This window comes from Vipera berus, assembly GCF_964194415.1.
Source record: "Vipera berus genome assembly, chromosome: 4".
NCBI classification, from domain to species: domain Eukaryota; kingdom Metazoa; phylum Chordata; class Lepidosauria; order Squamata; family Viperidae; genus Vipera; species Vipera berus.
The window spans coordinates 57,578,429-57,603,913 of NC_138206.1; the positions used below are offsets into that span (position 1 = coordinate 57,578,429).

The window sequence follows — 25,485 nt, forward strand, 5'->3', positions numbered from 1 at the left end:
AAGTCAGAAAAAAAACAAACCAAGTTCGAATTATGGAACTTTCCTATAATACCTGTTTCATATATTGAAGTGGAAAAAAGTGACAGGATACATACTTATAGACTGCCAGTGTCATGCCTGTTTTGGTAAAAAAAAATGCTTTGACCAAGACTTTAGAATCTAAAATCAGGTGGATCAATTTTCAGACCTATCCACAAGTTATGCTACACAGGGAATCCTTAACCTACAACTATTAGGCTACATATCACTTCCAAGCTACAATGGCACTGAACGATTGTTACCAAGTGCCCCATGATCATGTGGAAGCCAGCAGGGAAGGTGACAAGCTGCTAGGGTGAATCTCCTACACACCTTCCCCCAGCCCTTCTGCACTTGACCCAGCCATTCACTCACCCCAGTGCATATGCTCAACTCTCTCCTGCATCTCCATGCATTACTTCATTTCCTGCCCCTGCCCTATAACAGCTCCTTAGCTGCCTGTAGGCCTGGAACTGGCAACTTCTTGTTGGATTCCCCACCGACTTTGGTTGTGAGAAGCTGGCAAGAAGTTGCCTCATGTAATAACCACGAGATTCCGTTAACAACAGCAATTATGACTGCAGGGATTGTTGTTGCTAAGTGACGCAGTTCCTGCAAATTTCTATCCTAAGTCAAGGACGGTCTGTACTAATTCTTTCTCACAAGTTCCCTAAGGCAATCACATCGTAGGGTGGAAGATGAGGCTCTCCATGCCCCACTCCTTTACTCATCACTTGCCATTCTAGATTCTATTTCACTATTGCCAGTGCTTTTTTTATAAAAGAAAAAGGTGCTGGAACTCACACACGTCATACAACCTGCCTTACCTACCCTACAAGGTTCCATCAAAAAAAGGTGCCGGAACTCCGTTCTGAGCATTCTATGACAAAAAAAGCCCTGACTATTGCTGTATCAAACATAAAAGTATGGAGATTACTTTTAACAATTTCCTAGTCTCACCAGTAGAATCTTTATCATCCACAATCACAAGAGGGGTTTCTACTTTTGCTCCTTTGGGTTTCCTGCCCCGTCGAGATTTTTTCTTCATATCCACTTGGGAACTGGCACTTTCACAGATAGTGATGGGTTGATCAGCATGGGGAACTTCCATAGCCTTCTCTAGATGAACATCATTTTGATTGCTCTGTGGAACTGTTTTACCTTGCTCCAAATGACCCTGCCCATGTTCTACAAAGAAAAAGCAGTAAGAATCTGCATCACACAGGAGAATGGCCTTAGAAGCAACTAAAAATCTGTATTTTAATATCCCCCTCTGAAGTCAACAGTATTATACTCTGACCCTTTGCACAAAGCTGAGACAATATCAATACCACCCAAGATATAAAAGACCATGAACGCTACTCCTTCTAACCATAACATACAAAACATTATAAATTTACTATCATATAAAGCATCAAATCCTCACTATCAGAGGATTTTTTTAAAAGGAATGACCATTGTATGATCTTCTTTTAAATCATATACACCAGCTCTTTGACATTTAATGAAGTTGTCAATAACTGGCCTCAAAATAATCTCTGCTGATATCTTATAGAAAAAAGGCTGAGAGAAAATACAGAACTAAAAAAAAATCACCACAAAGCAATTTATCTTTGATCACTCTTGTTATTATATTTGCATGCTTACTTTGTGGGATACTACACAAATATGAAATATTCCAGATTTATATTGTATTTATTCAATAGAGACAAAAATGTATTGATACCTGAAGGATCAATTCTACCAGATTGGTTATTCTTGGCTAACTTCTTGAGTTTCTCAAAAGAAAAGGTAGCAGGATAAGTGCTTTTATTTCGTTGTTGGTCACATTCCACCACAGCTAAACACATATTAAAGAGACCATATTTTTATTAGCTTAGCAAATTTCTATAACAATGCTAAGAGAGCATATAGATTGATGAACAGTTCTTCACTAATGTCCAAAGCCATTTTCATTCTGGTAATTTTTCATTTATTACTTTAACAAATGCTTGAAATTTAAACTATTAAATTAAAATTAAATTCAAGAAATTTAAGGGCAAGGTGTACATTCTTTCTAATATAACAATATTTTTCAAGGTGTGTATAGAAAGAAAAAAGAAAAAGAGAATCAGTTATAATCATTTATTGCAAAGGGTTGTAGGATATTTGAAAATTTTGTTGTAAATCAGTAACTACATCATACATACAGAAAAATTAGACAAGCCAGGAATATAGATAATTAAGAAATGTTATTCTTAACATAGTCCTAGTTCACTGTTCATACAGAGTTAACTTCTGTTTTTCAGATATTGGATGGAGGGGATCAACTCTCATCTAAGACACCCATTTTGACTTATGTGTGAACTAATTAGGTAAAGTTGTTCAACAAAAAATGTTTTAAAGAATTGTGACTTAATGTTATGTTTAAAAATAGCATAGAAATCCAAGTCTGGAGGATATCACATGTGCATGATATTTATTTTCTCTTTAACAGAACATAGTATGATAAACAAGGTTTAAACAACAGTATCTTCTTCTTCCTCATTCTCTATGCATTTCTGTTGAAATCCAATTCATTGAAGCTTTGTGTTTTAAAACAATCAGCTGAATGGTACATAAGGCTGCATCATGTCCACCCTGATTTCTTCCTCCATGGAATAAGGGGAGATGCCAGAGAAAGGGAATATGGATCCTTGGCTTTTTTCATCCCCTTTAGAGCTCAGATAAAGACAGGGAGGCTAAAGAAGCTCCAACTCTATAAAATCTATAAAATCTGAAGCTATGACCCTGATCCATAATCTACCAGTCCAAAACAACTCCAACATCAACGTCAACTTCACACTGATTGGAAGTCAGAATCCTAATGATTGATTAGGTGCTATCAAGTCATTTTTAATTCCTAGTAACTACATAGATTGATTTAACATAGGCCACATAAATAGAATACTAGAGAGTACCAATTAAATTGAGGTGAGTTTAGAAGGAAAAATATGTGAAGTAGTAGCAGAATCTGAGATGGTTAATGAAATTAAGTTTGTTTAACCCAGCTAATGCTCAGGATCTGGAATATGAAATGCTTAGTGGATCATGCTTTTGGCTCCATACTCCTTGGATGTGGTTGCCAACTTACACATTGACTGTGGACAACTCTCAGCAACTAGCATATCTGAGACACTGATTTATTAACTATTCATCTCAGTCTTCTAATTATTCTTTGTGTGTGTCTGTGTGTGGTCTATGTCTCTGCGAAACAGAATAAAACAGGCTGCATATAATAGATTGGGTCCAAATGTATTTTGAAAGAAGAGAAAGGCACGTTTGCCTACAGAAGGTAAAATTACTATCAAATTGCTTTCATTCTCCCAACTATTGGAATCCTTGTGCCTATCACATTCCATTCCACTGGGACTCTTGAACTTCATCAGAGGCTTGGAAATGGGAAGCAAAGTTCTATTTGGGTATCTTTGAATCCAGTTTAGCAGCCTCACCTTCAAATAAGGTGTGAATTGGAGAAATCGATTTTGAAGTGGAAAAGATGCCTGCATGAATATCCCCACCCCAGGAAAAGAGCCACAAGAACTGAGTCAGAGAAAATCCTCTATGGTACTAAGGAACCTCCCCATAAACAACCAAACATACCATCGACAATGCATTGCTTTAGAACTGGCTTTTCCATTTTTTTGGCGTAGAAAGCTGCATACCATACTCTTAACTCAGTTCCAGGTGGGATGTCCCGAGAAGTAGTGAAGTAAATGTCATTATCATGTTGAAAAGCAGTCAGGTTTTGATGCTCATATAGACTGGCTGGTCTCACCATCATCATCCAGTTACAGTCGTCTTCATTAGATGTATCAAAATAGACCGGAGACCCCTCCTTCTGAAAAACCTATACATGTAGAACTTCAGTGCAAACTTACTCCTAATGATTATTTTGATAAAGTAACAAACTATACAATGACTCACTTATTTATTAGAGTTATTTTCTCCAGAAGAAAGATGCCCCCAGCATTTTTCACCTGGCGATTTCAAAATATATCACACTATTTTATAGTTGTATGCCATGGCACGTCTTAAAAATGCAAAATGTGCCCAAGGTCCCCTCAAATTGGGGAACCCCTAGAATTGAGCATGACCAGATTCCAATGGGTTCCCTATGTCCAAATATTCACTGTAATGGCATAGAAAATAACAGAAACCACTAGGTTTCATCCTCCAGTGATGAGCCCAGTATTCCCTTAGGAAACTCAAAGGTAAAATATGAAGACGCCTGTTACAATGATCAAAGCATTGAATCATTGCAGAAAGGCTTTTGAATTCAGTACTTCTATCTAGATTACGAGAATCAAATTTGTCCAAGGCCATAAATAACTTTGTCTTGATTCTCCGCATTATCTGAAAGTTACATATGAACAAATGATCAGCTACTAGTATTGAACTGTAATTCACAATAAACATAGCAATGCTCATTTAGAAATTCTATATCTACAGTATGGAAGGCATCAGATCAGGGAAAGCTAGACATATTTTCAATGTCCTTATAATTGATTAACCTGAATTTGGAATCACTGTACCTTCAGTGGAAATGCTAATTCCTTTTCTAGTTTGGCAACTCTCTTGGACTCAAAGGGACCAAACTGGGTACGCTTAACAAGTTGAGTTATTGGAAAAACACCTTCAGTCCCATCTTCAAGTTGTCTGATCTCCAAGTTGGAAGGAAGGGATGATCTAAAAATTGAATAAAGGTAAAGGTAAAGGTTCCCTTGCACATGCATGCTAGTCGTTTCCAACTCTAGGGGCCGGTGCTCATCTCCGCTTCAAAGCCGAAGAGCCAACGCTTGTCCGAGGGCGTCTCCGTGGTCATGTGTCCGGCATGACTAGATGCCAAAGGCGCACAGAATGCTGTTACCTTCCCACCGTAGTGGTCCCTATTTTTCTACTTGCATTTTTACGTGCTTTCAAACTGCTAGGTTGGCAGAAGCTGGGACGAGTAACAGGCGCTCACTCTGTTACGCGGCAGTCGGGATTCGACCCGCCAAACTGCCGACCTTCTGATCGACAAGCTCAGCATCCTAACCCAGTGAGCCACCGCGTCCCTATAAAAATTGAATATTGTGATGCTAAAACATATCTGGCAGAAGGTTATGGAAGGAGGAATTCAACCCATATTGAATAAACGCAGAATAGATTCTCTGCAAAAATGTCACATACCAAACCATAATTAATATAAAAGAAAAACCAGATTATATTTTTTGACATTCCTGTATGGTAAAGAACAGGAGTCCCATGTATCTCCTGCTATCTGATTATTTGACGTTTGAAATGAAAAGTCCGGGGACTGAAAGTGAGAAAAAAAATATTTTCTATCCCATAACCAAAACTGCTCTATAAAAAGCATGTCATTGGAAACAATTATGGGAAAGGCTTGAAAAATTTTTGTGCGAACTATTTATTTTCACACGTTTTCTGTATTATTCTTTCTCTATAGCTCAATCGTGACTCATGTTGTACATTTAAACACATTGCTGTGAAAAAGACAAAAGGTGAAAACCTCCTGGCACGCTACAAATTACATCTGGTAATAAGAATTTAAATACTCACAGACTAGATGGTTTATTAAACAATTTCCACCCTGTTACATTTATTGAAAATTCATCATTACTATGTCTAACAAGAAAAAAACTAATCTTCGTGATGTGTACTTTAGCTTGTCTTTACCTAAACAGAAACATTTGTTTCACTTCTTGGAACACAGAGGTCTTTCAAAATAGGATTTACAAATGTGTATAGACAATGCTTGTTTAGTGACCACAACTTGAGACCATCAACTCAGTCATTAAGTGAAGCAGTCACTAAGTGAAACTGAAGCTATGATTAGAATCTTACTTCATCTTTTCTTTGCTTTACAGACCTGCAAATACAAGGGTTGGTTACAGAGTTAGGTCTTCATCACTGTCACAATTGCAAACAATTGCTGTCCAAGGTAGCTGCTAAACAAGGACTACATAGACCAGTGGTGTCAAACTGCTGGCCTGCAGGCCAGCTCCGGCAATGCAAAAAAATAAAATAAAAAATCATGATACGTCGCAACACGTCATGTGACGCGGCGAGTTTGACACCAGTGACCTAGACACATGGCTTCTTTTGCTCCCATTTTAGGCTACTAATATAGTGTAATTTTCATGAATCTCTCATGAAAATCTCTCTCACTGCTTTTTCTGGTAAATCCTAGAAAGTTGCCATCTCTCTGAGGCTTTGCTATCCTGATAACCTTCTGAAATGAGAGAGTACAACTTCTAGAATAATACATGGTGTGTTTTGTAGCCCTCAACACATTTGGAGGCCATTAGATTGGGATACTTCTCTAACCCTATGAAAAGGTAATGGATCATGAATTTCCAGTTAGCTGAAACGGAGTCGTTCATACACCATTATTTGGTTACTTGATATTCAAAAACTCCAGAGGCTGATCTGAAGACACAGATGATGATCATGATGACTATCTACTAGATTCCATCTTACCTTTCCTTCAGGAACTCTAGGCTGGAAGAGAAAAGGGGCTGGCTCAAACCCACTCAGTAAATTTTGATGACTGGGGGTAGGCTTACACATATGTTTCTCCAGTCCGTGTCCAACTCTTTATCACTACACACACGCATTTCAGAAGGCATTTAGAATTAGATAAAATCAACATAAGACCTCGAATATTCTCTATTTAAAATGCAACACCTAAAGCAAAATTCAAGTTCACAAAGAGGCTTCTCTTTTGAAATGTTGCCAAATAGGTTTGGTTTACTTCAAAAATGGAATAATGTAAAAGTTACCTTGCTCTACTTAACACAAAGGAGTCTTTGACTGTCACCACAGGACCCAGCTCTGGACATTCTGAATCATGATACTGATTGCAATCTTCACACCCTGGAAGAAACAAGAAAGGTACCCTTTGCTCACATATTGTCAAGTAGCTATATTGAATATTCAAGTCTTTATTTCAAACCATTGTGGTATTTAATAGCTCACAATAGCCCATTTAATAGCCAAAATGTAACCACAATTATATTTCAACTGATTTCAATGAGCCACAACCTCGGCTCTTTTATGACTCATGGACTTCAACTCCCAGAATTCCTGAGTCAGCTATGCTGACTCAGAAATTCTGGGAGTTGAAGTCCATGAGGCATAAAAGAGCCGAGGTTGCCTACCCCTGCACTAGGTGAAATTACACTGAATTCATAAACTATTGCTATATCATTTAGAAAAATACATTTCAAATAAATGTGTAACAAATGAACCTTATTAAGAATACTCTAAAGCATGGGAAAGAAACATGTTACATTAAAGTGAACAAATATTTTTGAATACTCTGATCAATGGGGGTTCCATCAGAATTCAGGTGTGTGAATCTGAACTGGCAAAAATCCTGGTCAGGAATCCTTGGAAATGCTGCTGAAAGGAATGGATTCTGGTATACATGAAAATCACAAAGACCAGGATGGATTCCTTAGGCCAACTCTATTCACAGATCTGTTAATTTGAGTTGGGGTGTTTTCCCTTTTTGCTGGAATCACAGGCTAGCTCAGGGGTCAGTAACCTGAAACAGTGAAAGAGCCACTCAGAACCAGTTCCCTCACAAAAGGAAAAACTGGGAGCCGCAAAAAATGTGTGCGCATGCGTGTACATGTGCGCATGCGCAGAACAGGGTTTGACTGAAGAGTGGAGCCAAGGCGAGACATGCACCTACCCTGCATATTTGAATTGATTGGTTGAAATTTTTTAGTCCCACTTTTTTTTTTGGACTGCACATGGCAGAGGACTGGGAGCATGCGGCTCCGGAGCCACGGGTTGCAGACCTGTGGGCTAGCTGTTTTTAGAGATTTTGTGATAAGGAGAGGCAGCGAGATTTACCAATCCGATTGCCTCACCAAAATTTGGAGACAACATTATTGCCAATGTTACAAACTTGCAACACAAATGCATTATTTTATGTTTCTAACCTATGACATTTTTATCATCACTACTGAAACAATCAAAGGACAGCTGACACCAGTGAGTAGGCAGAACAAAACTACCCCTGCAGCTTAGGAAAGTAGATGTTATCTTTGGCTTAGCAGTTGAATCGAAGATGCGTACTATAAAATTTTGTTGTTTTTTTTCAGACCTGCACTGTTGTGTGTCTGGCAGTTCTGCTCCCTAATAATATATCCCAGAGTCTTGTCATTTATGAATTATGTCTCACATATTATCTATTTACCTTGCTGATAAAATGCAAAACTCTGAACTAAAATTTTGACAGCTGTTGAAATTCTTTTTTAAAAAGAATTTTAAAAAACTATTCTACCTATCAAGGCTGACTCAGACTTCCATCCTTCCGAGGTCAGTATAATGAGGACCCAGATTGTTGGGGGCAACATGCTGACTCTGTAAACTGCTCGGAGAGAGCCTTGGTGGAGCAGTGGGCTAAAGCCTCCTTAAGTAACACCAGCTGCCTGCAATTAAGTGCAGGTTCGAGTCCCACCAGGCTCAAGGTTGACTCAGCCTTCCATCCTTCCGAGGTAGGTAAAATGAGGACCCAGATTGTTGGGGGCAATAAGCTGACTTTGTAATAATGCCGCTTGGGGGGGGGGGGAAAGCCCAAATAAGCAGGCATATACATAGAATGAAGGCTATTGCTAAGCACATTGATTTGTGTTTTAGATTGTAAGCCTCCCTGAGTCTTCGGAGAAGGGCGGGACATAAATGGGATTAAAAAAAAAAGCACTATGGGGTGGCATATAGATCTAAGTGATATTGCTATAAGTAATACAGAATCAGTAAATGAATAGCATAAGGTTGTCCTTGTTTAGCAACCGCCTCAATTATTGACTGTTTGCTGTTATGATGGTGATGAAAAAGTAACTTTGTAAACCGATCCTCATATTTACAACTTTCACTGGTCTATAAAGCAAAGGGAAGCTGAAGTGAAATTGTAAGCACAATTGCAGTTTCACTTTATAACTGCTTCACTTAATGACCAAGTTGTCAGTCTCAAATGTGCTCACTAAATGATGACTACCAGTAGCATGCCTTGGACAACCCATGAAGCTCAGTACAATTTTGAAACTGTATTAAAAACCAGCAAACCACATGCTTAGAATAAAGTATAATAGTTGAAAAAGCGACATAGAAGGCTGTTTGGAGCCTTACATAATCCTTATGTCCTTTGCTACAAATTAACTCCCCTCATGCACACAGCAAACTCCCACAGCAAATAAAATTATCCAAAATGATTCAAGTTCTTGAAAGAACCCAAAAGACAACACTGACTCCCTCGGCTAAGAAAGGGAGATGAGCACCAGCCCTAGAATCGGACACAAGCCTTTACCTTTACCTTTTCTACCAAATGCATGCAATGGAAAAGCTCTAATCTTCACAGCAAATACCTGCCTCTGGTACATCCTCAATTTCACTTTATCTTTAATAGTCTGTGGTGGCGCAGTGGTGAGAATTCAGTATTGCAGGCTAATTCTGTTGACTGCCACTCAAGGTTGACTCAGCCTTCCATTCTTCCGAGGTCGGTAAAATGAGGAGCCAGATTGTTGGGGGCAATAGGCTGACTCTGTAAACCACTTAAAGAGCGCTGTAAAGCACTGTGAAATGGCATATAAGTCTAAGCGCAATCTGTACTCTTGCTCTTGCCTCGCACTTTAAGTATGTGCATACGACATACAGTGCATTCAGAAAGTATTCAAACCCCCTTCACTTTTGCCAATTTTGTTATGCTGCAGTCTGATTCTACAGTTGTTGAAATTCATTTCTTTTCTCATACACTCAATACCCCCCTAATGACAAAGTGAAAACAGAATTTTAGAAATGTCTGTAAATTTATTTAAAAAGGACATACTTGTTGTGATTCAGGGTCAGCCTGTGGGTTCGGCAGTTGGGTCGGACGACTCAGAGGAGGAGGAGGAGGGGGGTGCTGAAGAGCTTGCTGAGGGGATTGGACAGCTTGATGAGAGCCCTCAGCCAGGCCCCTCTCATCTGGTCACGACGCAGACCCAGCTGTGTGAGCCTGACAGCGTGGATGAAGATGACCCACAGCTGGCCCTGTTCAAGGACGCCCGACGCAGGAGGCAGTCAATCAGGAGTAAACAGAGGAAGGCAATGGGGCTCCTCGGAAGGAGGCAGAGAGAAGCCACGCCCTGAACTGTATTTAAGGGGGAATGCGTGGGAGGGCTGGTTTGCTGAAGGCAACCACTTGAAAAGCTCCTGTTTCTTGGTTCGTGTCTTGTTCTATTTGTTTTTGTAGCAATAAATTTGGCAGGCGTAATTCCAGCCTCTTGCCTTCTTGTAAAAGGGGTTGTCCCTGCCTTTTCTGCAGGGCCGGTAGCAGGCTGGTACAGAACAATACTGAGGGATACTGAGTGTAGATTAATGTGGAAAAAATTAAGTTCAACAATCAGGCTGCAGAATAACAAAATTGACCAAAAGTGAAGGGGGGTCTGAATATTTTCTCAATGCGCTGTATGTAAGAGATCTCACTTCCATTAAATTCCTCTTTTGTAAGTTATTTGGAGACAAGGGCTCTGTTTATTGTAAGTAACTATGAGAATGAGAGAAACCTGGGACACAATATCACACTCAAAGGAGCTAATAGCACAATAGCATTCCTTCCCCCACTCCGCATTCTGCTTTCTAGAACATAAATACTAAATAAAAATAATGCTGAAAGGAGTGAGGCCATCCATTTAGACAGAGCCGAGTCTTTCATTTGTCTACATTAGGCATGTCAAACTGCCAGCCCGTGGGCTGGATGCATCACAACAAAACCGCGCCCTCCCTGTTGCCGGCAATGGGGAAAAAGTCGCAATACGTCGCGCGATGTCACGAGTTTGACATGCCTGGTCTGTATGAAAGAAAAACTAGCTACCAAAAAAGTAAACTAGCACCTGTGTAAAATGGCACTAGTATAATACAAAGGCAATAAGTTAAAACTATTGTTTTGTTGCCACAGAAGTACAGGTAGTCCTCGGCCTCCAACCACAACTGAGATCAAAATTTATGTTGTTAAGTGAGAGAGTTGTTAAGTGAATTTTTCCCCATTTTATAATCTTTCTTGCCACAGTTGTTAAGTGAATCACTGCAGTTGTTAGCTTAATAACACGGTTGTTAAATGAATTTGGCTTTGCCATTGCATTTTCTTGTCCGGAGGTCAAAAAAGGTGATCACATGACCCTGGGACACTGCAACCAGCATAAATATGAACCAATCACCAAGCATCCAAATTTTCTTTACATGACAATTTGATTATGGGATGCTGCAGCAGTCATATGAAAAATGGTCATAAGTCACTTTTTTCAATGCCACTGTACCTTTGAATGATCACTAAACGAAAGTACAATGGTCGTATGGTTGTTAAGTCAAACGGTTGTTAGTTGAGGACTACCTGTATCCTCCCTACATTTACTCTATTAAATGACTAATGTAGTACAGAATGACAAATTCAATTTTAACAGCACAAAAAAATCATAGCAATGATTTATTCTTTCTTCTTGAGCACTTACATATAAAGTCGCTGCCTTCTTCAGCCATTTCTGGTATCTGTCAAAACCAAAAGGACAGAAATATCAATCAGATCACTAGAATATCTTCCATAGAGTTTCCTGCTTTAAAATGAGTAAAATGAAATATCTCCAATGATATACTCTCTCTGATCTGATTTTCTGTTATCTATAGGCTTATATTAAGGACTGTCTGAATTACATAAGAATTCCAAAAGAAATACTGTTTCCAGAAAGAAAAATACCGGTATATGTATTTCCCTATATGGAATGAGAATATACCAATGTTTATTTTATTTTTTGTCCGTAATACAAAACTCAGTTCCGCATGTGTGACTGACCAGCCATGTTATCCATGTTACTTAAAAATCTCATCTTGAATTGAATTGAACACTTTATTTGGCCAAGTGTGATTAGACACAAAAGGAATATATTGTGATATAGTCAATATTATGAAATTCCTTATGGGTATAGGAATTGCTCAACAGTGGTATATACATTTAAGTAACTAAGTAAGTAAGTAAATAAGCAATGTAAATTGCAGACTTCTAACGTCTCCCAATGCCTTTTCTTGAGTTGCAAGATTTCTAAGCACTTGTGATGCAATCTACCAATCCTTGAACTGGCAGACATTTGTTCTAATTACTGATTAAGAGAGAAAGAGTAAGGGATGAGGAATGTCACTAGATTATTTTTAGATTCAGATTTAGCACTCTCCAAGTGCTCAGTCCATGTTCAGAAACAGCATTTTGTTTCATGAGTACAGAGAAGAGGTTGTGACCATCAGGAGCACTTCCTTCAACTTCAACCCATCTTCCTCTTCTGTAACTGGGATCTGTCAGTCAGGTTAGCAGGCATGGAGGACTGCATGGAAGGAGAAGTCCAATCTTCTTTTCTGCAGCCCAAACCCAAAATACTAATGGAGAACAGTGCCCAGTAACTAGAAGGGAGAATGTGTACCCAGAGCAGCCTAAAGTGGAGATAAGCAGCTCAACTAATACTTGGCCTGATCACATCGTTGATGAAGTGTGCTGGATTGTATCTGTGGTAAAAGCTCTGCTTGGAGAAGAGGGAAAATATTACTTTAAAATGGAAACACTTAAAAAGGGTTGCTTTAGTCACCGACTGGGATTGTTACTGTATGTCTACCTGCCTCCCTCTCAGAAACACTGTAAGGCAGCATTTCTCAACCTTGGCAACTTGAATTCAACTCCCAGAATTCCCAAGCCAGCAACTTCAATTCTGGGAGCAAAAGTCCACACGTCTTCAAGTTGCCAAGGTTGAGACATGCTGCTGTAAGGGTAGTAAAAAAAAAAAAAGGCTCACGCCAATTTTTTTACAGAGGTTTAGAGAAGCATCTTTTCACTTTGGAAAAAGTAGTGACATTTGGTAAATCTCCTGAGAAATATATTCTTGCATAGGGAAAAATCACAACAGGGAACCTGGCTGACAAACACATCCCCTCTGCCCCATAAACCTTCAAGAATATTTCCAAAACCACATTTCATAATATTTAAAACCATGTTATTTTTTTTTAAAAAAAATGAAAGGAATATATTTCACAATACTGTGTAAAACAAAGCCTTGGGTGTAACATCTATCTCTGCTGCAACAAAAGGATACTCCTCGAACCACACCTACTGTATCCCTAAAGTGACCAAAAACCCCCAGAATCATTTAACAGACAAGTGGCTAAAAGTGATGAAATCACCAGATAGGTAGAAATTTGCAGCCTGTCAAAAAAAACATTATTTTACAGTGCAGGTCAATTCAAAGTATGCAAGCCAGTCCTTTAACATACAATGTACGTTAATTTTTTAAAAAAAAACTCACGTGAAGAAAAATGATTTAATGCAGAAAATAAAAAATAAAGGAGAATATCTGTAACTCCAGGTTGAAATGAGGGGTCCTTGGTGCTCTCTGAGCTTGCTTGTTTTCTTGTAGATGTTTCATTATCCAAACTAGGTAACCGCATCAGTGCTATTAGCACTAAGAAAACAACTAGGTTCAGAGAGCACCGAGACCCAGCAAAAAATAAGGAGAGGAATAAATCATAACAAACTTATTAACAAACTGTTTCTTGTTTATTAGATTTATATACCGCCTTTAGAACAAGAAACAGTATATACAGTACACCACACAACAGCATCTGTGAGATAGGTTTGGTTGGCAAAGAGTGACTTGTCAATATTGCCCAGTGAACTTCTGTAGCTGAGAGTGGACTGCAACATGGGTCTCCACCAACTCCTAGTCCAGCATATTAAACATACCACACTTTTCAAGCAAATACAGCCGTGCAAAGGAGCACATATTTCAATGGAGCTAAACTATTTCTCCAAATTGTTATATGGATTGCAAAGGGTATTCTTTGCAATCCAAATGTTGGGAGAGACACCGTTCTAGATTATTAACAGGAATTGACAATAGAAGTGTTTCCCGTTGCCTATATAGCCAACGGATATATTAAAAGGCATTAAATACTATTTAACTATTTCATACTTGTTGACTAAAACCAAGGCCGAAAGAAATGGATCATTGCGTAAGACTTAATTCTCCACAGAAGGTTTTAATGTTGGGAAAAGCAGAAGCAAACAGGACAACCAACAGCAAGATGGATGGTTACAGTGGCAACGGGTACATCTTTTCAAGACCCGAAACACTGACATAAGGACAGACTATGGAGAAAATCTATCTGAATGGTCAGTAAGAGTTACCACTAACTCAATGGCATGAAAACTTATAAAATTGGTAAATTATCTGATAGAGCTGACCTCTGAAGTTAGCTCATTTTACTCCAAAGTCTAATCTTGAAAGCAACATAAAAACATTTTGCTCTTTGTCGAAATAATATTGCTGTTGCTAACAGACAATTCTGTATACTGCATAGGAGCTTTTAGATGTAAAATTCTTAAATTTTGCTGTAGCACTTAAATTTTGCTCACCTTTATTCCATGAATTTGATTGTAGAATTATTATTATGAGTTACATAATATAGTCACACAACTGGACAGTAGTCAATTTCTTTCCTGAATCTTTGTATGTGCTACAAAAATACACTACCTCCTACCATTCCTGTAGAAAGATTTAGTTTGGATGGATGAAACATTAAGAATCTATTTAGCTGAAGGAAAAATTGTATCGACTAGTAACAATTCTGTAAAACAGAAGCCATTTTTAATCTCTGACAAAAGAACATTTGATTGTATGAGATTTAAGCACTTAGTATCCAATTCTAAAACAGAATATTACCTTCCTTTCAGTGCATAGTATATATGATTTTCTTTTTCTTTTAAATTGTACACCTCTATAGGATTCTATTATTTCAGCAGGGCTGATTCCCAGGCATGTTTTATAGTATTATGAATCTAACCCTAAGCATTTTTTTAAAAAAACAAACAAACATACGTATGGTTATATTGCTTGATTTTTAGAATTTTCATAGTGCAATCCTATACAAATCTCAATTGAAATAAAAAACATTGAATTCAGTGGAGCTTGCTTATCAATATTAGGGTAACTGCTATATTCCCTTACTGTTTTATATAACTACATCTTTGCTAGCTTTTGGCAATCATGAAGTGCTTTCATTGAAGAAAGGACATGGAGGGTGAGAGCTATGAAAACTTATTTAGTTCTTACAGTTTTAAAAGTTAGTTTTATAGTCAGATGAACACTCTCTGAGTGGCATAAAACCATGATACATGAATACTCAGGACTAAATCTTAAGACTCCAGTGTGGAGGTAACTGTATCAGAGGCTTCAACCAGTAAAATTGCAAAAAAGAATGTTGAACTGTAGTTTCAAAACAAGCCTCCTTAATTCTTACTCTGTTATAAGCTTTGGAAAATACATAAGCAAGAGATCAAAATTACTCTGCTTATTTCATAGCAGAAATTGTGAGAATGGAGGGGAAAGAAACTATTAATCAATCTTATAGAGTTACACACCAACAAAATAACAAAAACAAGATTAATATATTTTACACTGAGATGCGGGATTTCTGTAAAAATCCTAAACCCTTACGTCCCTATTAATAAAATGGTTCTGTTACCGTTTTAAAATACTATTTTGAGAGACCAATGGCCAAATTCCAATGCACTATAAAAATGATAAGTCACTGCAATGCTTTTATTTAAAAACGATATATATGAATAGTGACACCAACTGAAGAAATAACATCAGTTGGTAAAAATAGTTCATATATGCATTAATCTGTTCAGTGGTATATTATTCTTCAGGCTAAGTAAGATAAAAATCTAATAAATATAAGAAACTCAATCAGAAGAGTCATATCATTATCTCATAAGTGAGTGTTGAGGAAAAGGATGGCCATCTGAACGAACCATTTAACACCAACTCTAAACAATGCAAGATTTAAAATATAAACATATACTATAAAACTATTTGCCCAATCAACAGATTTTTGATTCATTTACATTAAAAATAAGATGAAATGTGGGTGGGAGATGACATTAATATTTTAATTGATTCCTGCCCCAAATCCACTTCATGTCTTACAGTACTCTCTTCCAGTATTTAAGGTTGCCTTAATTTGAAGCCTGAACAATTCCTTTAAAATGTAAAGAATCCTTGGATGCTTGTATGAATGTGACACAACTGACCCCTACTGGCTCCAGAAAGAGTTACTAAAATCGTATTATCCATTTATAACCAATACCAAGAGTACAGTAGATGGAATGTATCAGTGCAACTGAGTGGAAGAAAGAAAATTAAAACTATACTCACTTACCTGGAAGTAAATCAGTTAACAAATTTAGTTCTAAGTTCTAATTTAGTTCATTTACAGAATAGTAATTATGTGAGATTTTAGCAGACAACTGTTACTTTAGAGATGAGATAGAATTAGTGCTGCAATAAAATGAACTATAGGAAAAATTCTAGAAAATATAGGATATTATCTTATACATTTTAAGATGAAAATATGTCACTGCAAACCCAGACAGAAAACACTTCAAAATAACAGTCTGAAATAAAAGCATATATTCTGCTAAAATATCATATAACTATAATTAAGTGTCCCTGTCCAAATGTCATTCTTCTGGTTCTTCCAAAATACATGTAACACAGCATATTTATTAAGTTTTGTCAGAAAACAGTGAAATATGGCCCTAAATTAAAGCAAATAGCATAAAACGTATGTCCAAGCAGTACAGTCCCTGATCTTTCATTATTTTAATTTTGAAACACAATCAGTAAGATTTAATGGTGATTAATTGTGGAATTCTACAGTACACATATATTTAGATGTTCCATTGAATACTGTAGACAGAACTTGTCTTAACACGCCATTCGGACACTATTTCTCCATATATCACACTCGCTAATAAATCTGTAATCACTAACTCCATTATAGAGGAAGAAATGTTTACTACTGTGGAAGAATAGGAGATGCAAAATATGGTTTCAGAATATGTTTAATATTAACCACACCTTAAGAATTATCAAGTCGCTAGTGATCAATACAGTATTCCACTTCTTACTCTGCAAACATAAGAGTGAAAAAACGGTAAAAATATGTGCTTTGCTTAAGGTCCCAAGTATTCTTTCCATGGTTTTGCTTATCCATGCCATAGGCGCTTGGAGTTAACTCTGCATACTGACTGCACTTAAAAAGAACGAGATACGTTCGCTCGATCAAATTCCTTCATATGAAGTTGGAGAATAAACTTTTTGCGTAAAAGGGTCAAAGTTGGGTGGTCCCTTCCGTCTGATCGCTAACGATAAGCCCCTCGTGGATTTTGGAACAGGCTGTCGCAGAATTGAACAGGTGACTTTTGCAGCAGTTGAAGCGCTGCATTCCAGATGTGGTGCGGTGCTGTTCTTAATACTGCCCTAGCCCAGAGACCCGATGCCTACGAGAGAACAAACGTTGTGCCCGACCCAGCCAGACTAGAGAGCGCCTGGCTTTTCTCCGCCGAGGATTCGGGTCTCAAGTCCGGGCGAAGGAAGGAGGAAAGGAAGGATCCGAGGCGGCTCCGTCCTCCTCCTCCCTCTGCAGACGCCAACCCCTTGCCCTTACTAGGCTGGCGAGTGGTACCGACAAAGGCCCATCCCACCACCGCTCGCCGGACGGCTCGTTTTGTGCCTCATTCTCGCTCCCAGGGTATCCCACCCGGTTCTGGCGCGGAGTTAGAGGAAAAAGAAAGGGGAGGATGAGCGGAGGAGCTTCGACAGCCCAGGGCGGCGGCGGCGGCGGCGGCAGCAGCAGCAGCAGGAACAGGCAAGCCCGTCACCTCCACGTAAGGAGGCAGCGGCTTGCCTGGATCGGGCCGGGCTGGGGATCCGGGAGCGGCTCCGCCGGGTTTTGCCTCGGACCCACCTCACCCTTTCCCAGTGCGCGCGGCCGCTGGCGGCTCCTGCCTGTAACAAAGAACAGGCGGCGTGGAGGAGGCGAGCGGGACGGAGGGGAGGGAGGAGCAGGCGGCAGCACGGGCGGAGAAGGGACCCCGCCGCGCCGCCGTAGGAAACTCTACGGGGGGAAAAGGGCTCACCGGCACTGGGTCTCGCGCACCGGGCAAGGAACAGTTCCTGGGAGTAAGAGAGAGACGCGGACCAAAGCGGGGGCTTGGCATTACCTGTTTTTGGAATGTTGATACCCGGATCGAGTCCGGACTCCAGGTTCCGATCCGAGCCGGAAGTCACGCGCCACCGGAAGCTAACGCGCGACGTCGCAAAGCATCATTGGAATTGTAGTTCGGGATGGGATAAAGTTGGGTTGCTCGGACTAGAATGGATGGAAAAGTTGACAACTGTCAGCCAAGCACACAAAGGAAAGGGGCGAATGACTGCCTTAGTAGCTGCTGTGTGGTCATTAGAGTACTGGTTCGATTACAACCATTCTATATCGAAGTCCGGGAGAAATTCTGGCATCAACAGAATGCGAAGGCACAGTCTTAGTAATAGAAGTGGATTGCCGTACCTAAAAGCAGTAGAATGAATAAAACCTGATTACCTCCAATTTTTGATCAAGCGGACGAATATGATAAAGCTAGTTTGGTTAATACAGTTCCTTCAAGTTATCAACGAATGTTAACTGTCACTGGAGACTTGATTTTAAAAGGCAAGAATATGTCTTGAGTCGCATTCAGAATGGAGCTATTTTCAGTTCCATTTCTGTAATTAGGATATAAATTGAATGAATAAAGAAACTCCAATAAAACTGTTATTTCATAGTGTCTCAATATGAACATGGAGCAATACCTAAGGAGAAATTTCCTGACAGAACAATTAATCAATGGAACAAGCTGCTGGACAACCATTTCCTGCCTGAGCAGGGAGCTGGACTAGAAGACCTCCAAGGTCCCTTTCAACTCTATTATTATTGTTGTTACTGTTGTTATTAATCATCGCACAGTCAGCCAGGTGTTAAGACTGGATTTGGCATTTTTGTTTACCTATCGAGTCCTTACCAGGGACCTGGGATAGGCAGATGTGGATGTTTGATGGTATTACAGGATAGAAGCAGTTCCTAGTAAGGCTGCCTTACTATAATAAAAATTATATATAATTATTAATTATTAAATTAATTATATATAATTATATAATTTATTATTATTATTTTATCATCATCATCATCACCACCACCAATATCATTGCCATCATCACCATCATTATTACCTGATTTCCAAACTGAAGACTCATTTTCATCACTGTTGACCACTATTTTTAGAGGACAGGTCCTCAGTGAGACAGCTTTTTATCCCCAGTACATTATGGAGGCAGATTTGTCTATAGCTGTTTCCATTTTAAAGCAGACTTTTTTATTTTCTTCTGACACAAGCCTTGATGTATGAACAAACAACTACAGTGCATCTCATTGATGGTCAGGTTAGCTCCTGACCATCAATATTTGATGAGTATCTACTGGCCAGTTGAGGCTCCTGGGGGGGAGAACTTGGCCTCTGGTCACTGAGGTCCATCCTCCATGTCCATTCCAACTTGGGACACTGTAGGACAGACATGTCAAACTAGCGACGTCACATGATGTCGCGCGACGTATCGGAACTTTTTTCCATTGCCGGCAATGGGATGGGCGCAGTTTCTCCGTGACGCTCCGGCCCACGGGCCGGCAGTTTGACACCCCTGCTGTAGGAGAAACATCTGGATTCTTTAGAAGCACCTGCCCCATAATACTTGACCTGCACTTCTACCTTAGGCCCTTCTATCAAAAAATAAATGTTTAAGAAAGGACTTGTAGTTGAATTTGAGCCAGAGAGAGCTCTGTTGGTGGTTTTGTCTGAAATAAGTTGTTCTTTCAACGAAGAATTTTGCATGTCTGTGTTTTGCATTGTCTTTATTACTTTGGAAAGCAGAACACCATTTTACATATTATATGGGCTATTTTCTAGGTGCTGCTAACTGGCCATTGATTATCAGCACCATTAATTTCCAGCAGGGTTTACCAATCTAGTATATTTGGGATCTGGGTTGAAACTATGTATCCAAAGATAGCCCAACTGAGAGGGTGATAGGGTAGAAGATCAGGCTAGGATAAAATGAGAGGTAGCTCTCAAGATGTACCCTGTCAGTTTTCTCCTGCTTCACCCCAGCTTATTCTCTGCTCCATCAATGTGTCAAAAACTAGTATTCATATCTATATTAAAAAAAAGGTTGATGATATGGAGCATTTATATGACTTATGACTTTAAAGTGACATGCCTTAAGAAGAGCAATCTTCTCCCCCCCCCCTTGCAAAAACACACTTGCTGATGACGCTAGTTGGATGGAGAACTAAAGCCAGGAGAATCTACTAATTAGTGCTCTTAAAGCTGTTCCTAAGCAAAACCGTATAGAGAGGACCATCCACAAACCGCATTGCTGAGGCAGATTACAACATGCCCATCAGAGCAGATGAAATTATGCTGGCAAATTTTTCTGCCAACTCAGGTCCTGGAGGAATGAATGCAGTCATGAGGAAGAACCCTGGACTATCTTTGAACAGGGTGACCTGGCTGACTGAGTATGCTTCGATGTAGGAACATCCCAAGAGGATAGTGTTAACTGCATAGTATAGTTGGTTGCTGCTGCATAGTTGTTGCAGCCTAATAATTCTCTCTTCACAAAAGCCTTCAAACCTGTCTGTTGCTGTAACGGAAGAAAATTGCTGGAAGAGATTTCACTGCAATCTTTTCCAACTTGGGCCTGCTAATGCACTAGATAAGAACTCCTGTCATTCCCAGCTAATTCCCTGCCAATTGGGGCCCCTTCCCATTCCTTAAGCCAAACCCTTACTCTATTATTACAGATACGTTGGTGGCTATTTTCATAAAATAGGGATGTGAATAGCCTGGGGAGTAGGTGAAGTTCATTTTCTTTTGAACGGAATGAGGGAATCTAGCCTTCCACAGAAGAGAGAAAAAATAATGTTTCATTTTCAGCATTTCTATATTAGTAAAAGAGAAAGTAATTGAAGATTGTTTTCCAATTGTTTTCCTAGATTGAGCATGTGCAATAAATAACATTTTCCATTATCTATATCTCTATCTATACATTCCCATTTCATATTTATAGGTGGTCTGTGTCATCCTCTGTTGACTACCATCTGCCCACACCTCTTTAGTCTGAATGACATCCTGACGTCCCCACTGTAGTCCCAAGTCAGGTGGAATGACGAGTTGATTCACTTTTAGCATGCAACTTGATGTCAACCATGTACAAGAAGTGGTTGATGGTAATATCACTCTTGAATTTGTATCCATATCTAGTCCTTGTGATTATCTGGTAGAGGGGATTCAAGCCTAACAGCAATGGGGATAGTGCATCACCGTGGTATACGCTGCACTTAATGGCTACTTGTGTGACCTATATTGAGTTGACTTCCAGCGTTGTCTTCAACAGTTACATTGAGCTTTTGAGGAAGGCTCTCAGTGTCCTGTTGACTTTCTATACTTCTAGGCATTCACAGATCCATGAGTGTGGCATTGAGTCATAAGCTTTGCTGTAGTCAATCCAGGCTATGCTCAAATTGGTCTGTCTAGCCCTTGAGTCTTGGGCAACTACTCTGTTTATGAGCAACTGGCGTTTTGAGCCTCTGTTGTTGTTCCCAATGCCCTTCCAAAGTGTGCTCATGTACTGGCCCATACAGAACAGTAGTTTGGTGGCTATGATGCCTGGTAGAACTTTATTTGTGTGTGGAAGGATCTTTCCTCCAGCAGTTCTGATATGGTCCTTGTACCTTAATATCTCCAACTCTGCAACTTGATTTTCCCTCCATTGCCTTATATAGAGAGTCCTCAGGTTATGACAGCAATTGGGACTGGGATTGCCATTGCTAAATAATATAGTCTCAAGCAGGGAATGTGGGAAGTGTCATGAGGATGTTTCATGAAGATGAGAAATTTTGCAGGGGGGTCCTGGGGGGGGACTGGCGTAGGCCAGGGGGAGGTTGGGGGAAGGCTTGAGAGGCCTGGTGGAGGCTGCACATGAACACAGGAAGCCCAAGTGAAGGCTGGTACAGAGTGAGTGCAAGAAGTCCATTGGGATTTATTAAAGCTACATGCGACCTTCCCTGATGGCTTCTCCATTGCCTTTGCTTATGGAAAGCTGCCAGGGAAGGTTGTAATAGTATAAGTGAAACCAATTGCCAATCACTCAAATCATTGCAAGGGTTCTGCAATGGCCAGAAGTTGAGGGCTAGTTAAAAGTGCCAGTCCTTCAGCACCGTCCCAACTTTAAATGATCACTGAGTGAGTGGTTGGTAAGTAAGGACTACCTGTATTGTATCAGAGACAAAAAAAAGTCTTCTTGATGTTTCCTTTAAGGTTAGATAGTTGATGCAAATTTCAGTATAAACTGAAGGTTGTGTGAGTCTTCCCCTTTCTAAGTTTTACATGAAATACAATCAGTCAAGAATATCAGGTTGGCTTTTGACAAAATAAAAATCCTACTTCTAAAGGAATACAGAGGCTTACAATAATAGGATGAAAAGTAGATTGGAGTATACTGATACATCACACAGTATAGTTTTCTTCTTTAATAATTGCAATGAAATGACCTGAGCTTATACAATTAAAATGGAGGAGTTAGGATTTTGTAGTCAGGTTTAGATTCAGTAAAATAAAACATTTCAAATTCTAAGTATAATGCTTCTTTGCATCATGAGTTGAGATTCTAAGGTTAATAATAATAATTAAGAAATCTGATTTCTTCTTATTCTTAATCTAGAACCTGAATTCAACTCAGTGCATGAATTCAGCTACTATATCTGCAGCTACTATAGCTGCATCTCACAATTTTAGGCTTATCCAACATTTGAAATCAGACCATAATAATATGATCATAGTTAATATATGAGAGAAAAGATGTAATACTATAAGTTGATTTTATGGTACATGAAAAAATAGTTTTACCAATAATAATTGCTAATATACAGTGTAATTAATATTCTGTTTTATGTCTTGCATTAGGATAGTCCCCATGTGTAAAGTTAGAAAAATTTAAACATCTGACTGTATTCCTGGGTGCCTATGTTATGGTTTTCATCCATATAAATCTCATAAAAGCATTCAAAAGCCTAAACAGGAGACAAGTGGAAAGAAGAAAACTGCATTTTGCCTTTCTGAGTGCCATAAAAAAATCCTTCATTTTCTTTCCATAAAAGCAACTGGAAATGTCACTCTACCCTACCTACTGCCTGAAGTAATCTTGAAAAGCATTCAGTTTCTTTGGATGTTACTACTAATTAATAATTGCAATGTCTGTGTTGGGCATATTTGGGCAAGCTAAAGTTAAAAAAGGAAGACAGCAATATTAATTCTTTTTTAGGAACTCCTTTTTAGGAAACCCCATGTATTGTCAAATGATAAAAGGCAAAAATCAGAGGTTTTGCAAAGCTTCCCTTGTCTAATGAAATGGGGCATAAATATTCAATTAATTTCAGAAGAATATGAGCAAGATGTTTCCAATGATTTACATTTTAACTATCTTTCAAATTTCCTAAATCAACTTGAATCTTTCTTTTTTTTTATTAAAAAGTTTTATCATACATTTTATCTTTAACAAACCCCCCTACCCCTCCCTCCTTACCCCTCCCCCCCTCCCCCCCCCCCGACTTCCCAGAGCTAAGTACAAGGTATAAGAAACAAAAAAGAAGAGTCATAAACAACCACATGCTAACAACCGTAAACTCTAAAATCTATCACTCTCTAGCTCATATAGAATAACTACAAACACTATTAATATAAAATCTTCATTTCAAAAAAAAGGATTTAGGCAATCTAGCATGACTTGGGACGCGCTTCAAAGCTCCAACCTTGTCCATCTGTACATCCAAAACACCATTCCAATCCCCCATAAAAATAACAGATTTATAATCCAACTAGGTAAGCTTTATATAAAGTAAACTAAAAAAGACAGCTTGTTGTTGATTAGGAGCATATAATCCAACTAAAAGCGTCTTTTTGCCTTCTAGCAGCAGCTCTATCATAACGTATCTTCCCTGCTTATCTGCTTCAATTAAGTCTGCTGTTAAAGCACTTTTAACATAAACAACCACTCCATTTTTCTTATTCATTGCAGAAGCAACAAATCGCGTACCCAACCTTGAATTCAGTAAATACTTTTGATCCACAACCCTAATATACGTTTCTTGCAAACATATAACATCTATCTTAAATTGTTTTAAATATTGAAAAACTTTCTTCCTCTTCTGTGGTGAATTTAGTCCATTAACGTTCCAAGTTAAAAATTTAGTTGTCATGCATCATCCCAAAACTCTTGAAGCGCTGCTTTGATAGGACTATCTTTTTTTAGGCCGTGCTCCTCCCACTGCTTGGCTATAAATACGTTGTAAAAGTTCCATAGACTTCTGCTGATCTTGTTCTTTTATTTTTTATTTTTAGTCGTTTTAAAGCAGCACACGTCACCCTCTGCTCTCTAATATCATCCAAAGAAGTTGTAGCTTGATCTCCTCCAGCACCGTTCTCCTCTGTCTGTCCATCTTCAGCCTCTTGATATTCTCCTTCTCCAAATCTCTTTGCAGCTTCCAAAAGTAATAATGAGGTTGCTTTTAAAACGTTATTGTAAAAATCACGCGCCTGCATCACAGTAGCCAAACGGTACCTTTTACCTTCATGCATCACCATCAACCCAACTGGAATCTCCCATCTGAACCTTATATCTCGTTGTTTGAGCTCTTGCACAAGAAATGTAAAATCCTTCCTTCTCCTTAAAATCTTTGGAGGAATTTCTTTTAAAACCAAAACTTCTTGATCAGCAATCACAACTTTAGAATCATAGGCAGCTTGTATAACTTCATCTCTAATTTCCCTCTTTACAAAATAAACCACCACATCTCTAGGCAGCTTTCTCTGTCTAGCAATCCATGAATTCACACGAAACACTTTATCCATGCCTCCCTTTATTTCAGATGCTGGCTGGTTCAATACCACTTCCAGAGCCTCAGAAATCAGCTGCTTTAGATCTTCCTTAATATTCTCTTTTAAGCCTCTGATTCTAACAGCAACTTGAATCTTTCTTATATAATCATTCTGCTTTGAGCAGAAGTAATGTTGGTCAGTAACAGTGTTCCGTGCGCCTTTGGCGTCTAGTCATGCCGGCCACATGACCACGGAGACGTCCTCGGACAAGCGCTGGCTCTTCGGCTTTGAAACGGAGATGAGCACCGGCCCCTAGAGTCGGAAACGACTAGCACACATGTGCGGGGGAACCTTTACCTTTACCTTTTAATGTTGGTCAGTATGTCATTCCACTGCAGTATGAGGATGTTACTAGAGCTGTGGTGGCGCAGTGGTTAGAATGCAGGCTAATTCAGCTCACTGCCAGGAGTTCTGATCCTCAGTAAGTATCTGAGGTTGGTAAAATGGGAACCCAGATTGTTGGGGGCAATTTGCTGACTCTAAACCGCTTAGAGCAGAGATGGCGAACCTTTTAGAGACTGAGTGCCCAAACTGCAACCCAAAACCCACTTATG

General features: G+C 39.1%; 1 protein-coding gene across 2 annotated transcripts in view; it reads right to left on the bottom strand.

Annotated features, from left to right (window-relative positions):
* The window catches only part of PRDM15 (PR/SET domain 15), a 51,758-nt gene extending 33,591 nt beyond the window's left edge, over positions 1-18,167 (bottom strand). For both annotated transcript variants that reach the window (XM_081327323.1, XM_081327322.1), the window contains exons 1-7: positions 18,131-18,167; positions 11,538-11,574; positions 6,822-6,915; positions 4,572-4,725; positions 3,640-3,886; positions 1,745-1,858; positions 979-1,206 (exon numbers count right to left, since the gene is read on the bottom strand). In XM_081327323.1, coding sequence (XP_081183449.1) covers positions 979-1,206; positions 1,745-1,858; positions 3,640-3,886; positions 4,572-4,725; positions 6,822-6,915; positions 11,538-11,565 — 865 coding nt within the window. In that variant the 5' untranslated portion in view covers positions 11,566-11,574; positions 18,131-18,167. The remainder of the gene's footprint in view (positions 1-978; positions 1,207-1,744; positions 1,859-3,639; positions 3,887-4,571; positions 4,726-6,821; positions 6,916-11,537; positions 11,575-18,130) is intronic.
* Positions 18,168-25,485: the final 7,318 nt, after the last annotated feature.